The sequence below is a fragment of the Callionymus lyra genome, chromosome 11 (assembly GCF_982586985.1).
Source record: "Callionymus lyra chromosome 11, fCalLyr1.hap1.1, whole genome shotgun sequence".
Classification (NCBI taxonomy): domain Eukaryota; kingdom Metazoa; phylum Chordata; class Actinopteri; order Syngnathiformes; family Callionymidae; genus Callionymus; species Callionymus lyra.
In genome coordinates this window covers 3,726,835-3,745,024 of record NC_141828.1, presented here as the reverse complement: position 1 = coordinate 3,745,024, position 18,190 = coordinate 3,726,835, and the positions used below count along the sequence as shown (strand labels likewise).

The 18,190-nt window shown below is 42.1% G+C and overlaps 1 protein-coding gene across 1 annotated transcript in view; it reads right to left on the bottom strand.

Annotated features, from left to right (window-relative positions):
* The window catches only part of lrpprc (leucine-rich pentatricopeptide repeat containing), a 55,566-nt gene that overhangs the window by 12,664 nt on the left and 24,712 nt on the right, over window positions 1-18,190 (bottom strand). Inside the window, exons 22-25 of the mRNA XM_087802529.1 lie at window positions 11,230-11,354; window positions 9,991-10,094; window positions 1,236-1,304; window positions 1,093-1,183 (exon numbers count right to left, since the gene is read on the bottom strand). Of these exons, the coding sequence (XP_087658655.1) occupies window positions 1,093-1,183; window positions 1,236-1,304; window positions 9,991-10,094; window positions 11,230-11,354 (389 nt within the window). The remainder of the gene's footprint in view (window positions 1-1,092; window positions 1,184-1,235; window positions 1,305-9,990; window positions 10,095-11,229; window positions 11,355-18,190) is intronic.

Here is an 18,190-nt window from a genome sequence, read left to right as displayed (position 1 = left end):
GTCAACATCCACACAGGTAAACATCCACACAGGTAAACATCCACACAGGTAAACATCCACACAGGTCAACATCCACACAGGTCAACATCCACACAGGTAAACATCCACACAGGTAAACATCCACACAGGTCAACATCCACACAGGTAAACATCAACACAGGTCAACATCAACACAGGTCAACATCCACACAGGTAAACATCCACACAGGTAAACATCCACACAGGTAAACATCCACACAGGTAAACATCCACACAGGTCAACATCCACACAGGTAAACATCCACACAGGTAAACATCCACACAGGTCAACATCCACACAGGTAAACATCCACACAGGTCAACATCAACACAGGTCAACATCCACACAGGTAAACATCCACACAGGTAAACATCCACACAGGTCAACATCCACACAGGTAAACATCCACACAGGTCAACATCAACACAGGTCAACATCCACACAGGTAAACATCCACACAGGTAAACATCAACACAGGTCAACATCAACACAGGTCAACGTCCACACAGGTCAACGTCCACACAGGTAAACATCCACACAGGTAAACATCCACACAGGTAAACATCAACACAGGTCAACATCAACACAGGTTAACGTCCACACAGGTAAACGTCCACACAGGTAAACGTCCACACAGGTAAACGTCCACACAGGTCAACATCCACACAGGTAAACATCCACACAGGTAAACATCCACACAGGTCAACATCCACACAGGTAAACATCCACACAGGTCAACATCCACACAGGTAAACATCAACACAGGTCAACATCAACACAGGTTAACGTCCACACAGGTAAACGTCCACACAGGTAAACATCCACACAGGTAAACATCCACACAGGTAAACATCAACACAGGTAAACATCAACACAGGTAAACATCAACACAGGTAAACATCCACACAGGTAAACATCCACACAGGTAAACATCAACACAGGTAAACATCAACACAGGTCAACATCAACACAGGTAAACATCCACACAGGTAAACATCAACACAGGTCAACATCCAAACAGGTCAACATCAACACAGGTAAACATCAACACAGGTAAACAAACAACAACTCACTGCAGAGTTCAAAGACGAAACTGTACATCTTGTCTCGGTCACACTCCAACAGCTTGGCCGTCATCTCCACCATCTTCAGCAGCGGCTCCATCTGAACAGGTGAGGTGTCATGGAGGAAGCTCACCTGGCTGTGTTCAACTCACCTTCCTCTGCCTGATGCATCGCTTTCCAAACCAACTGAGAATCGTGGGCTTTGCCTTCAATCCAGGAGACTAGAGATTTGAAGATCGTTAATGAAACAAATGGTAACATTTTCACATGTGATGGTTTGAGCTCCACGAGTGGAACCTCTAGACCAGGGCTGGTCCTCCTGGTCCTCAAGAGCCGCAGTGGCTGCAGGTTTTTGTTCCAACCAATCAAGACGACTTTTCACCAGTCAGGTGTCTTAGGAGTGAATCAGTGGATCGTCTGGTGTCGCTGGTTTCATCTGAAGCCTCACTGGAGGTGAACAAAAACCTGCAGCCACTGCGGCTCTTGAGGACCAGGTGGACCAGGTGGACCAGGTGGACCAGGTCTAGATGATGATCTTCTCTACGTGACCAGAGAGTCATGTGACCACTTGCATCAGCAGGTTTTCACTTGAGTTTATCGGAGGAAAGACACGTCACACGACAACAATTTACAAAACAACACAATACGAGTCGTGATCATGGTAACCATGGTAACCATGGTAACTTCATATGCGTTTGTTCCGCTGTCTGGTCACGAGTCGACGATGACACTTGCATCTCAAAAACCTAAAGATAGAACGGGCACATAAACATGGCAGCTGTCAATCATCTTTTATTGTCAGACTGGTCCACGATTATCATGGAATAACTGATCAGGATTTCATCTCCCGGCTTTGATAAGACCAGGATTGAGGAGTCTCGCCCTCCTCCTGGTAATCTGAGCGAGATGTTAATCTGAGCGAGAGGATCAGCGGCTCAATCCCTGATGGCCTCTTTGATGGAGTCCATCATACCGTGAGAGCAGAGTCAAGAAAAGAGTCAACTGTCATCACTTCCAATCCTCAACTCTGTCAATCCCTGCCTGAATAATCTGCTGCACTCGCGGCCTCCCAGGTATTATGTATTTAGAGACTCAAATTAAAACGTGCTTCGCTCTCCGTTTAATCTTCTTAGAGAGTCGAGCTTCGAGAGCTCAGTTCCTTGACTTGGGAAAGTCTTAGTGGTTCACACACACACACACACACACACACACACACACACACACACACACACACACACACACACACACACACACACACACACACACACACACACACACACACACACACACACACACACACACACACACACACACACACACACACACACACACACACACACACACACACACACACACAGTCTAGAGCGACTCTGGTGGTGAACCAGGGTTTCGGACAGAGACTGTCTGAGAACTTCTGAATAATTTGCCTTCTTTGTTATTGTTTTATTTAAGTTTGTATGGTTTTGTAATCATTCTTTACTTTTAATAAATAACTGTTTTAATTGTAAATGTTTCTCTTCCTCGATCAAACAGAACTCAGAGTTGACTTCACTTGAATCACTTCAGCTCCAGCTGACCACAGAAGGAGTAGAAAAACCATGAAATCTCAACCATCTTGGTCATGTGACTGCAGGTGTCATGTGACTGCAGGCGTCATGTGACTGCAGGTGTCACGTGACTGCAGGCGTCATGTGACTGCTGCGCTGAGGTGGTCACATGACTCAGTCGTTTCAGGTCAACTCTGGGGTTTGGAAGCTGCGAGTAACATCTGGTCAGACTGTCCTTCCATCGTCAACATCTGTATGTCGAGGATTCGTCAGTTCGACCCCGACTTCATGTTATATTTTCTTATAGACGTGAAGAAAAGTGAAGAGTTGACCTTCTATCATCTGCACTTAACAACCTCTCCAGCGCCAGAGTTAACACGACCACTTGGTACACACACACACACGCACACGCGCACACACGCACACACGCAAACACACACGCGCACACACGCGCACACACACGCACACGCGCACACACACGCACACGCGCACACACGCAAACACACACGCGCACGCACACACACGCGCACACACACGCGCACACACGCACACACAGCACTCTAGCAACACTCCCTCACCTCGCCAGCACACACTAATAAGCTTGGCCACCTGACAATCCTCTACCTTGCCGCGACAATTTGGCAAAAATTGCAGCTCTCTCTATCATTACATTTAATTAGCTGTGATTAATCAGTGGCCAATTAAACCAAACACAGCCTAAAGAGACGCCACTCTCTGGACCGACACTTGACACTCGCCGGGTGAAATAAAACAAAGTAGTTATGCTTGTTATTGAGAGTTTTCATCGTTTTCATCACTTTATCTCCAGTTTTATGGAAAGAAGAAGAACTTTTTTATTTCCTTTTCTCTTTTTGAATTGACATTAAACTTTATACATGTGTGTGTTGTTGTGATGTGTGACTCTATTGTATCATCAGTGTGTGTTGTTGTGATGTGTGACTCTATTGTATCATCAGTGTGTGTGTGTTGTTGTGATGTGTGACTCTATTGTATCATCAGTGTGTGTGTGTTGTTGTGATGTGTGACTCTATTGTATCATCAGTGTGTTGTTGTGATGTGTGACTCTATTGTATCATCAGTGTGTGTTGTTGTGATGTGTGACTCTATTGTATCATCAGTGTGTGTGTGTTGTTGTGATGTGTGACTCTATTGTATCATCAGTGTGTGTGTGTTGTTGTGATGTGTTACTCTATTGTATCATCAGTGTGTCTGTTGTTGTGATGTGTTACTCTATTGTATCATCAGTGTGTGTGTTGTTGTGATGTGTGACTCTATTGTATCATCAGTGTGTGTGTGTTGTGATGTGTGACTCTATTGTATCATCAGTGTGTGTGTGTTGTTGTGATGTGTTACTCTATTGTATCATCAGTGTGTGTGTTGTTGTGATGTGTGACTCTATTGTATCATCAGTGTGTGTGTGTTGTGATGTGTGACTCTATTGTATCATCAGTGTGTGTGTGTTGTGATGTGTGACTCTATTGTATCATCAGTGTGTGTGTGTTGTTGTGATGTGTTACTCTATTGTATCATCAGTGTGTGTGTTGTTGTGATGTGTGACTCTATTGTATCATCAGTGTGTGTGTTGTTGTGATGTGTGACTCTATTGTATCATCAGTGTGTGTGTGTTGTGATGTGTGACTCTATTGTATCATCAGTGTGTGTGTGTTGTTGTGATGTGTTACTCTATTGTATCATCAGTGTGTGTGTTGTTGTGATGTGTGACTCTATTGTATCATCAGTGTGTGTGGGTTGTGATGTGTGACTCTATTGTATCATCAGTGTGTGTGTGTTGTGATGTGTGACTCTATTGTATCATCAGTGTGTGTGTGTTGTTGTGATGTGTTACTCTATTGTATCATCAGTGTGTGTGTGTGTGTTGTGATGTGTTACTCTATTGTATCATCAGTGTGTGTGTTGTTGTGATGTGTGACTCTATTGTATCATCAGTGTGTGTGTGTGTTGTGATGTGTGACTCTATTGTATCATCAGTGTGTGTGTTGTTGTGATGTGTGACTCTATTGTATCATCAGTGTGTGTGTGTTGTTGTGATGTGTTACTCTATTGTATCATCAGTGTGTCTGTTGTTGTGATGTGTGACTCTATTGTATCATCAGTGTGTGTGTTGTTGTGATGTGTGACTATTGTATCATCAGTGTGTGTGTTGTTGTGATGTGTGACTCTATTGTATCATCAGTGTGTGTGTGTTGTTGTGATGTGTGACTCTATTGTATCATCAGTGTGTGTGTGTTGTGATGTGTGACTCTATTGTATCATCAGTGTGTGTGTGTTGTTGTGATGTGTGACTCTATTGTATCATCAGTGTGTGTGTGTGTTGTTGTGATGTGTGACTCTATTGTATCATCAGTGTGTGTGTTGTTGTGATGTGTGACTCTATTGTATCATAAGTGTGTGTGTGTTGTTGTGATGTGTGACTCTATTGTATCATCAGTGTGTGTGTGTTGTTGTGATGTGTGACTCTATTGTATCATCAGTGTGTGTTGTTGTGATGTGTGACTCTATTGTATCATCAGTGTGTTGTTGTGATGTGTGACTCTATTGTATCATCAGTGTGTGTTGTTGTGATGTGTGACTCTATTGTATCATCAGTGTGTGTGTGTTGTTGTGATGTGTGACTCTATTGTATCATCAGTGTGTGTGTGTTGTTGTGATGTGTTACTCTATTGTATCATCAGTGTGTCTGTTGTTGTGATGTGTTACTCTATTGTATCATCAGTGTGTGTGTTGTTGTGATGTGTGACTCTATTGTATCATCAGTGTGTGTGTGTTGTGATGTGTGACTCTATTGTATCATCAGTGTGTGTGTGTTGTTGTGATGTGTTACTCTATTGTATCATCAGTGTGTGTGTTGTTGTGATGTGTGACTCTATTGTATCATCAGTGTGTGTGTGTTGTGATGTGTGACTCTATTGTATCATCAGTGTGTGTGTGTTGTGATGTGTGACTCTATTGTATCATCAGTGTGTGTGTGTTGTTGTGATGTGTTACTCTATTGTATCATCAGTGTGTGTGTTGTTGTGATGTGTGACTCTATTGTATCATCAGTGTGTGTGTTGTTGTGATGTGTGACTCTATTGTATCATTAGTGTGTGTGTGTTGTGATGTGTGACTCTATTGTATCATCAGTGTGTGTGTGTTGTTGTGATGTGTTACTCTATTGTATCATCAGTGTGTGTGTTGTTGTGATGTGTGACTCTATTGTATCATCAGTGTGTGTGTGTTGTGATGTGTGACTCTATTGTATCATCAGTGTGTGTGTGTTGTGATGTGTGACTCTATTGTATCATCAGTGTGTGTGTGTTGTTGTGATGTGTTACTCTATTGTATCATCAGTGTGTGTGTGTGTGTTGTGATGTGTTACTCTATTGTATCATCAGTGTGTGTGTTGTTGTGATGTGTGACTCTATTGTATCATCAGTGTGTGTGTGTGTTGTGATGTGTGACTCTATTGTATCATCAGTGTGTGTGTTGTTGTGATGTGTGACTCTATTGTATCATCAGTGTGTGTGTGTTGTTGTGATGTGTTACTCTATTGTATCATCAGTGTGTCTGTTGTTGTGATGTGTGACTCTATTGTATCATCAGTGTGTGTGTTGTTGTGATGTGTGACTATTGTATCATCAGTGTGTGTGTTGTTGTGATGTGTGACTCTATTGTATCATCAGTGTGTGTGTGTTGTTGTGATGTGTGACTCTATTGTATCATCAGTGTGTGTGTGTTGTGATGTGTGACTCTATTGTATCATCAGTGTGTGTGTGTTGTTGTGATGTGTGACTCTATTGTATCATCAGTGTGTGTGTGTGTTGTTGTGATGTGTGACTCTATTGTATCATCAGTGTGTGTGTTGTTGTGATGTGTGACTCTATTGTATCATAAGTGTGTGTGTGTTGTTGTGATGTGTGACTCTATTGTATCATAAGTGTGTGTGTGTTGTTGTGATGTGTGACTCTATTGTATCATCAGTGTGTTGTTGTGATGTGGGAAGTTGATGTTTAATGACACTAGAGTTGATACTGATGTTTAATGACACCAGAGTCGATACTAGTTGATGTTTAATGATACTAGAGTTGATACTAGTTGATGTTTAATGACACTAGAGTTGATACTAGTTGATGTTTAATGACACCAGAGTTGATACTAGTTGGTGTTTAATGACACCAGAGTTGATACTAGTTGATGTTTATTGACACCAGAGTTGATACTAGTTGATGTTTAATGACACCAGAGTTGATACTAGTTGATGTTTAATGACACCAGAGTTGATACTAGTTGATGTTTAATGACACCAGAGTTGATACTAGTTGATGTTAAATGACACCAGAGTTGATACTAGTTGGTGTTTAATGACACCAGAGTTGATACTAGTTGATGTTTAATGACACTAGAGTTGATACTAGTTGATGTTTAATGACACCAGAGTTGATACTAGTTGGTGTTTAATGACACCAGAGTTGATACTAGTTGATGTTTAATGACACTAGAGTTGATACTAGTTGATGTTTAATGACACCAGAGTTGATACTAGTTGGTGTTTAATGACACCAGAGTTGATACTAGTTGATGTTTAATGACACTAGAGTTGATACTAGTTGATGTTTAATGACACTAGAGTTGATACTAGTTGATGTTTAATGACACCAGAGTTGATACTAGTTGATGTTTAATGACACCAGAGTTGATACTAGTTGATGTTTAATGACACCAGAGTTGATACTAGTTGATGTTTAATGACACCAGAGTTGATACTAGTTGGTGTTTAATGACACCAGAGTTGATACTAGTTGATGTTAAATGACACCAGAGTTGATACTAGTTGATGTTTAATGACACCAGAGTTGATACTAGTTGATGTTTAATGACACCAGAGTTGATACTAGTTGATGTTTAATGACACCAGAGTTGATACTAGTTGATGTTAAATGACACCAGAGTTGATACTAGTTGATGTTTAAGGACACCAGAGTTGATACTAGTTGGTGTTTAATGACACCAGAGTTGATACTAGTTGATGTTTAATGACACCAGAGTTGATACTAGTTGGTGTTTAATGACACCAGAGTTGATACTAGTTGATGTTTAATGACACCAGAGTTGATACTAGTTGGTGTTTAATGACACCAGAGTTGATACTAGTTGGTGTTTAATGACACCAGAGTTGATACTAGTTGATGTTTAATGACACCAGAGTTGATACTAGTTGATGTTTAATGACACCAGAGTTGATACTAGTTGATGTTTAATGACACCAGAGTAGATACTAGTTGATGTTTAATGACACCAGAGTTGATACTAGTTGATGTTTAATGACACCAGAGTTGATACTAGTTGGTGTTTAATGACACCAGAGTTGATACTAGTTGATGTTTAATGACAACAGAGTTGATACTAGTTGGTGTTTAATGACACCAGAGTTGATACTAGTTGATGTTTAATGACACCAGAGTTAATACTAGTTGATGTTTAATGACACCAGAGTTGATACTAGTTGATGTTTAATGACACCAGAGTAGATACTAGTTGATGTTTAATGACACCAGAGTTGATACTAGTTGATGTTTAATGACACCAGAGTTGATACTAGTTGATGTTTAATGACACTAGAGTGGATACTAGTTGATGTTTAATGACACCAGAGTGGATACTAGTTGATGTTTAATGACACCAGAGTTGATACTAGTTGATGTTTAATGACACCAGAGTTAATACTAGTTGATGTTTAATGACACCAGAGTTGATACTAGTTGATGTTTAATGACACCAGAGTTGATACTAGTTGATGTTTAATGACACCAGAGTTGATACTAGTTGATGTTTAATGACACCAGAGTTGATACTAGTTGATGTTTAATGACACCAGAGATGATACTAGTTGATGTTTAATGACACCAGAGTTGATACTAGTTGATGTTTAATGACACCAGAGTTGATACTAGTTGATGTTTAATGACACTAGAGTTGATACTAGTTGATGTTTAATGACACCAGAGTTGATACTAGTTGATGTTTAATGACACTAGAGTTGATACTAGATGATGTTTAATGACACCAGAGTTGATACTAGTTGATGTTTAATGACACTAGAGTTGATACTAGTTGATGTTTAATGACACCAGAGTTGATACTAGTTGATGTTTAATGACACCAGAGTTGATACTAGTTGATGTTTAATGACACCAGAGTTGATACTAGTTGATGTTTAATGACACCAGAGTTGATACTAGTTGATGTTTAATGACACCAGAGTTGATACTAGTTGATGTTTAATGACACCAGAGTTGATACTAGTTGATGTTTAATGACACCAGAGTTGATACTAGTTGATGTTTAAAGGAAATGAGCCACAGAGGGAAAAACATCTGCTTTGAAATGTAAAAAGTAAAACTAATGAAATAGCGGTTGAGCTGAAACAGATGTAAACTACTGTCATCAGTTCAGAGACACAGAGACTTATAAGGATATAAATCCTTCCTGGGAGGAAATGACAAACAATAACAACATGTCCATAACATAAATCCACACCAGGAACAAGAGTTATTTTTCTGTTCTTTTTAGGATCAGCAAATATAATGGCTTTGTTTCCTTTCTGCTGATGTCAAGATCATCCCCCTATCACTCGTATTATCTCCTCCTGCCTGTTATCCAAAGCATTTCATCTCTTATCTGAGCAGCTCCTCTTCGGCACAATAATCTACGAGGCTTACCAGAGGATTGACTAGAGATGAATTTAAAAACACATTTGTGCTCCAGGTTGGATGAGAGAAAACAAAGACAAAAGCGTCTGATGATGTTGTGACGATAACAGAAAAGACAAACTTCCTCCGAGCTGCCATTTTACTTTACATTTTACTTTATCATTTGAATGAAGAGTCTGTGGCGTCACTCAAGTTGACTTTCTCTCTATAACGAGTTTCACTTTCTACAGGATTCTGACATGTTGTGACCTTCCTTCTCTGCTCTGCCGCCGCCCTCCTGGGCTTCACAGGTACTGTTTGCACTTGACTTCTGGAGCAGGTGTGTTCAGGGCGAATATTAAGTCAGATCAGGTGCATAAGTGCCACACACCTGAGGTGGATCGACACCCGAGGTGGATCGACACCTGAGGTGGATCGACACCCGAGGTGGATCGAGGTGGATCGACACCCGAGGTGGATCGACACCTGAGAGGTCACCTCGGGGTCTTGACTGGAACCAAGACTGGTTCGAGTCTCGCGTCATCAAAGCCAGGCTGACGATCATGCATTTGTCGTCACGATCGTTCACATTTTAAATCTCTTATGAAGACACTAGTTGATGAAGAGACAGTAGATGGTAGATGTGTTACCCCGATGATCTGCCAGGCCTCCTTGTAACGACCCGTTTCCAAGAAAGCGAAGAAGAGGTCGTAGAACATCTGCACGTCTCCAGTCTGACTCCTGAAGGTGATGGCTGAGGACGACAAGCAAGAGACACCTGTGAGACAAAACTGTCCTCAAGTCAACTAGGACTTTATTCTTCAATGAGAAAGTGTTTCAATATGTTCTCATCAGATCTGTGATAGAGGTCGTGACCTTTAGATATAATCACAGCTTTGAAACATGTTCACGTGCAGAATCAATGTTTCTCTGAATGATCGTTAAATCTCTGGATCTATACTTCGATGCCATTCTTATTTTTATCAAACGCTGCAGTCGAGGAGATTCATTTATCTTTTTTTTCTCCTCATTTTCTATTTAAACAATAGAGTCTTTTGTGGTCATGTTTCAACTCCGAGGCTTTGAATATTGAAATCTAGTTTTGTTCGGAAGTGAATCAATGAACAAACGTGTTCATTTGCTTTTAGCAAGTTTATAACATTTAAGAAACTCTACATTATACTCTGTGATGAGCATTTAATTTTGAAAACTAACTCAAAGACTTTAAGAAACATGAAGATCATAAGGACTGGTATCTTCATTGACTAGAAGAGGGTGTTGGAACCTCTCTGCAGCTCTTTAAGAAACATGAAGATCATAAGGACTGGTATCTTCATCGACTAGAAGAGGGTGTTGGAACCTCTCTGCAGCTCTTTAAGAAACATGAAGATCATAAGGACTGGTATCTTCATTGACTAGAAGAGGGTGTTGGAACCTCTCTGCAGCTCTTTAAGAAACATGAAGATCATAAGGACTGGTATCTTCATCGACTAGAAGAGGGTGTTGGAACCTCTCTGCAGCTCTTTAAGAAACATGAAGATCATAAGGACTGGTATCTTCATCGACTAGAAGAGGGTGTTGGAACCTCTCTGCAGCTCTTTAAGAAACATGAAGATCATAAGGACTGGTATCTTCATCGACTAGAAGAGGGGGTTGGAACCTCTCTGCAGCTCTTTAAGAAACATGAAGATCATAAGGACTGGTATCTTCATCGACTAGAAGAGGGTGTTGGAACCTCTCTGCAGCTCTTTAAGAAACATGAAGATCATAAGGACTGGTATCTTCTCATTGACTAGAAGAGGGGGTTGGAACCTCTCTGCAGCTCTTTAAGAAACATGAAGATCATAAGGACTGGTATCTTCTCATTGACTAGAAGAGGGGGTTGGAACCTCTCTGCAGCTCTTGCGTGTCTTCCTTCTCCATCAGCCCACACAGGATGTCGTGAACACATGGCGTCACATCGTAGCGCGTCTTACAGTCCATGGTGGCAGAGAGAGCAGCAGAGTAGTCTTCCCTGCGTGGAGACAAAGAAAACCATTAGATTGCTCCGAGAAACGACCTCCTCCAGTGTCGACCAATCACAGCTACGACAGCTACAGGTGATGAACCTTGACCCACGGATCCCTCCGACACTTCCAGGTGAACATCTGTGAGGAGCCTTTGTGACAGACTCGTATTTAAAGAAGTCTCCTGACCCTCGACCTCAGCATTCATCCTCGTAAGCGCCGTCCAACTTCTCGCCCAATTTCTCATCTTTTGTCCTCGGGACGTTTGACCCCCATTTTCTCCTTTTTAATTTCTATTCCGTGTCCTCGCTCTTCTGCCGCCTCCTCTGACAGCTCCTGCCGACCTCGGCCGACCCCGGCCCGAGCCGAGGGTTCAAGTGCTAATGTGGCGTGAAGACGACAGACGTATCCCTCTCACGGTCAGGAGAGTCGCCATCATGGAGAGGGACAGGAAGTGGAGGACGGAGGAGAGAGACCACTTCACTGTGACAGGGTTGCGGCTCTCGGCTGATTGGCTAATTACCATGTCAATCACACAGAGGTCAGAGCAGAAGGGCATCGAGAGCGAGGCAGAGGTAAAGCAAGTCAGCAAGAAGAAAAAAGACTGAGAGCTTTTCAGGTATTTTTCTGACACAATAAGCAGATAAGAGAAGTGGATGCAAAAGCATGACGGTCCAGGACCTCCAACATGCTCGACCCTCCAGGACCTCCAACATGCTCGACCCTCGAGGACCTCCAACATGCTCGACCCTCCAGGACCTCCAACACGCTCGACCCTCCAGGACCTCCAACATGCTCGACCCTCGAGGACCTCCAACATGCTCGACCCTCCAGGACCTCCAACACGCTCGACCCTCGAGGATCTCGTCAACAGAGATGAACGAGCTCCTCTGATGGAAATGAAGAGGAACGACATTATTCAGCTCCAGTCGAGAGGCCGGTCAACGAGATGTTGGGAGGAGGAGACCAACAGTCGCCCGACGACGGCGGTAAACAGTGAAAAGCAATTTGTAATTATAGCATCGTGATGGTTTTCTGAGCCGTCAGAGTTTTCACACTTTTATCTAATCAGATAAAAAGTCAAAAGCAAAACATCATTTTCAAGCTTTTACATCCAAGTGCCGGTCGTGTGTTTATTCATTCTTTTGTCTGCTTAACCAGGAGAAAGATTGGGAATATATATAATAATATATATATTAATATATATATTAATATATATATTAATATATAATAAAATATTTTGTATTGGGATCAGAAAATATAAGATAAAACGAACGTATCTTAAAGGAGAAGGTGTAGAAGAAATAAACATTTCAATCGTTTTTAAACCGTAAAATATTGTGAGACATATTCCTCACAGCTTCGTGCTCGACTCTCTCCCTCTCTCTCTCCCTCCCTCTCTCTCCCTCCCTCTCTCCCTCTATTTCCCTCCCTCTCCCTCTCTCTCTCCCTCTCTCTCCCTCTCTCTCTCCCTCTCTCTCCCTCTCTCTCTCCCTCTCTCTCCCTCTCTCTCCCTCCCTCTCCCTCCCTCTCTCTCCCTCTATTTCCCTCTCTCTCTCCCTCCCTCTCTCTCATCCTCTTCTTAATCCACCAGAAATAGAGCTGAAGATGTCAAACGATGGATAATTTCCCGCAGGTACAATTTAACTGTCATGTCACGTCAACTTCGCAGGTCAGACACTTTCCAACCAATTAAGCCGTTAAGGAATAACAATTGTGTGAAGACATGAAGGAGACAAATCCATCTTCCTCGTCTCACCTCCTCTTCCTCAGAAGAGTCTGAGAAGGTAAACGAGACGCTGATCATGACACCAGGAACCTGCTGTTTCATGCGACTTTCAATAAGTCACGTCGAGTAACAGTTTCCGCTGAGAACATTTTGGATGGAAATTTAATTAAATTACATTTTAAAACACTTACTAACGCACACGTGTAGCAACATTAAGGTTCTTTACGACAACATTTCCTGACTTTAAGGTTTGCTGCTCTTCAGGACGCACTGATGAGGGTTGAACGAGGAGAGACGTGACGCTACGACAGTCGACATCCAGCAGCTGAAGAACGACACGACAAAGAACACGGATCGAAGAAACAAGAAGAAATAACATAGTTGACGTTGCTGTTCAACCACCTCCAGATCAACTCCAGCAAAACTAAGGAGTTGATTGTGGATTTCCGGCGGTGTCCCTCCATCTCCCCCTCACCACTGAACATCCAGGGACATTGAGATCGTCACGTCTTACAAGTTCCTGGGTGTTCACCTCAACAACCGCCTGGACTGGGTGGATAACACTGCTGCTCTTTATAAAAAAGGGCGGAGTAGAATCTACCTGCTCCGGAGGTTGAGGTGGTTTGGTGTCCAGGGGCCACTCCTGAAGTCATTCTATGACTCAGTAGTGGCCTCTGCCATCTTCAACGGTGTGGTCTGCTGGGGGAGCAGTATGACAGCAAAGGATAGGGCTAAACTGGACAGCCTTATTAAGAAGGCCGGTTACGTCCTAGGGCGCCCCCTGGATCCTGTGGAGGAAGTGACTGGAGGGAGGATGCGGAGCAAGCTGGGCTCCATGAGGAGGAACTTGTCTCACCCTCTCCAGCACACACTGAGGGCATTGAGGAGCTCCATCAGTGATAGGATGCTCCATCCCAGGTGTGTGAGGGAGAGGTACCTCCTTCCTCCTGCTGCCATCAGACTCCACAACAAGAACACACCAAGATAACTATTTAACTGCACCTCTTGTTATTTACGTAAATATGATTGTGTAAATATTATATAGCGCAGATTTATCTTTTATTCTATTTTGATTTTCTTTCTCGTTTTTATTTCTGGGTGTTTTTATTTCTCTTGCTGTTGTTAAACCGAATTTCCCCTCGAGGGACTAATAAAGGTTTTCTGATTCTGATTCTGTTCTGTAGCGACGAGAGAAACGTTCGACGCATGAAAGTCAACAACAACAAACTTGTCAGAGTTGATGTCGACTTCCTGTTCATCACATGATCGCCTCAGAAAACGCTCGTTATTCCTTCAATCCTGAGCGACCAGTGAACAAGTTTTTTTTACCACTAAGTCAACAAAAAAAAGTCTGCAATTTGAACATTTCTTCCACAATTACTCAAACCTCCTACGAAAAAGTGTCGTAAAACAAATGTTTCAAACGGGTTGAAGCGGAGAGTTGAGAGTCATGTGACTACATAACGTCCCGAAAACGAAACAGAATTAATGGTTAAATCGAACCCGTTGACAATCATGGAATCTTGAGACGGATTTTTCAGTATAAAAAATTGCAGGTCGTTTAATGTTTCCTCCGCCATCTTGGATCTGGATCTGCAGACGCGTGTCGCACTAACGTCACAGTTTCTTGTTTTCAAGTTGTTTTTAAAGCGTGTTTACATTATGTTCTAATACAGGATTATATACTTGTTTTACACATGTTTTCACAAAACCTAATTCATGTTGTAGCAGCGAAGTGTTATTTGACGTGTTATTTACTTCTGGACTTTGTGTTCATCTTGACACTGCAGGGTTGTTTGCACTTTGTTCCACATTAACTGTTAGTATTTTGTTCCACCATTTCATTTACTTCACAGACCGTCTGTTTCCTTCTAACGTTTAAAATTTTACCTTTTTCTTGTTTTTTCTTCTGAAGCAAGTAAACAAACACTTGATATGAATCAAGACCAACCTTGTATTTCCACGTTGTTTTGTTTCCCACTAGTGAAGGAATATTTCAGAACTAAAGACCCGTGAAGTTCACACGTGCGAACAAAGATGCTCACGACTCGTGGATTTATTACCGAATGTGAAATATTAACATATTTTGAGCACATTTTTGTTCATAAAGTATTTTCAGTGAATGTGTACAAGGCTTTATATCATGTCGTTAAATACTGTAATGGAACTAAATCTACCTCCGTTTTAATTCAATAAGTAAATTAGCCTTTATCTCAACAAACGGAGAAATACACTTAATTACTTCTATTTAAAAAAACATAAAAAAAAGAACATTGAGAAAGAATGAAAATGCAATTATTTTCCAATCGTTCGACCAAACATGTCGACCTTAACCTTTGAACAGGAAATGATGAAGGAAAAGACCAAGGATTCAAAAGAAAGTCATAACTTTGATCAAATCGATCACAAACACTCAATAGAAACTATCGTTGTTATCAAGACACGAACGAGACGCCAGCAGTTAGTGCCGTGTGCATAATAACATGCTCACTTGATACAAACACACACACGGTCACACACACACGGTCACACACACACACACGGTGACACACACGGTGACACACACACACACGGTGACACACACGGTGACACACACACACACGGTGACACACACACACACACGGTGACACACACACACGGTGACACACACACACACACGGTGACACACACACACACACGGTGACACACACACACACACGGTGACACACACACACACACGGTGACACACACACACACGGTGACACACACACACACACGGTGACACACACACACACACGGTGACACACACACACACACGGTGACACACACACAGTGACACACACGGTGACACACACACACACGGTGACACACACACACACACGGTGACACACACACACATGGTGACACACACACAGTGACACACACACACAAGGTGACACACACACACACACGGTGACACACACACACACACGGTGACACACACACACACGGTGACACACACGGTGACACACACACACACGGTGACACACACACACACACACGGTGACACACACACACACGGTGACACACACACACACACGGTGACACACACACACACACGGTGACACACACACACACACGGTGACACACACACACACACGGTGACACACACACACACAGTGACACACACACAGTGACACACACACACACAGTGACACACACACACACAGTGACACACACACAGTGACACACACACAGTGACACACACACAGTGACACACACACAGTGACACACACACATGCGTGGAAGGGGAGCAGGAATCACATCAGCAGTGTTGGGAACAAAAGTGTGAACTTCTGCAGCATCAGGAGCATCTACAGGTGAAGGGGTGAAGGTCATGAGACGACTTCAACAAGACTTTTGTAAACAGTCATTGTCTCCATGACTGAGCTGTGACCCGGGGTGTGACCCGGGGTGTGACCCGGGGTGTGACCCGGGGTGTGACCCGGGGTGTGACCCGGGGTGTGACCCGGGGTGTGACCCGGGGTGTGATCAGAGGGATGATCAAAGAGACAAAGATAGCCTTTAGTGACTCATTTTTATCAACAAGAGATTAGAGACGATCTCAGTCGTGCACGTTTATATTTTGATTAAGTGAAAGTGAAAGAAAATATTTCAACCCTTTTAGTTACAATTAACATGAAAATATTCACGTTTGTTCTTTTTGGTGTTAAAATTAGTGGTGTTACTACACATATATACTTGTTACTACACTATCACAACACCAGAGTCAAGTACTGGACAATACTACACATATATACTTGTTACTACACTATCACAACACCAGAGTCAAGTACTGGACAATACTACACATATATACTTGTTACTACACTATCACAACACCAGAGTCAAGTACTAGACAATACTACACATATATACTTGTTACTACACTATCACAACACCAGAGTCAAGTACTGGACAATACTACACATATATACTTGTTACTACACTATCACAACACCAGAGTCAAGTACTGGACAATACTACACATATATACTTGTTACTACACTATCACAACACCAGAGTCAAGTACTGGACAATACTACACATATATACTTGTTACTACACTATCACAACACCAGAGTCAAGTACTGGACAATACTATACATATATACTTGTTACTACACTATCACAACACCAGAGTCAAGTACTGGACAATACTACACATATATACTTGTTACTACACTATCACAACACCAGAGTCAAGTACTGGACAATACTACACATATATACTTGTTAAGGTAAGGTAAGGTAAGGTAAAACTTTATTGATACCTCAGGAGGTCTCCTTTGGGAAATTGTTTTTTACCAATAGCCAGCAATTTTTCATAAACAATAAAAAATAATACATAAAAAATAAAATAAGAAGAACATAAAGAGGAAGAACAAGATGACACAATCTAAGTCTAAAGACAAAGACAAAGAACATAGGTCAAGGAAAGAAAAACAACAAAGACAAAGATACAGAGACTAACATGGAACAGAACATCCAGATACTTTCACTCCACTCCTGCCCCCGAACTCAGAATTGTACAATTTAATAGCCCGAGGGATGAATGAGTCCCTGAGTCTATTTGTTTTGCACCTGGGTAGGAGCATTCGTGCACTCATTCTGCTTCTCTGCTCACTGATGACAGTGTTCAGAGGATGACTGTCATCATCCATGATGGACAGTAGTTTGTTCAATGATATCCTCTCAGCAACTGTCACCAGTGAGTCCAGCTTCATTCCAACCACAGAACCAGCCCTCCTGATCAACCTGTCCAACCTGTTGACACTCCTCTTGGACACATTTCCACCCCAACACACCACAGCATAGAACAGGACACTGGCCACCACAGACTGGTAGAACATGCAGAGGAGCTTCTTGCAGATGTTAAATGATCGAAGCCTCCTCAGAAAGTAGAGTCTACTCTGAACCTTCTTGTACACTATCATAACACCAGAGTCAAGTACTGGACAATACTACACATATATACTTGTTACTACACTATCATAACACTAGAGTCAAGTACTGGACAATACTACACATATATACTTGTTACTACACTATCATAACACTAGTGTCAAGTACTGGACAATACTACACATATATACT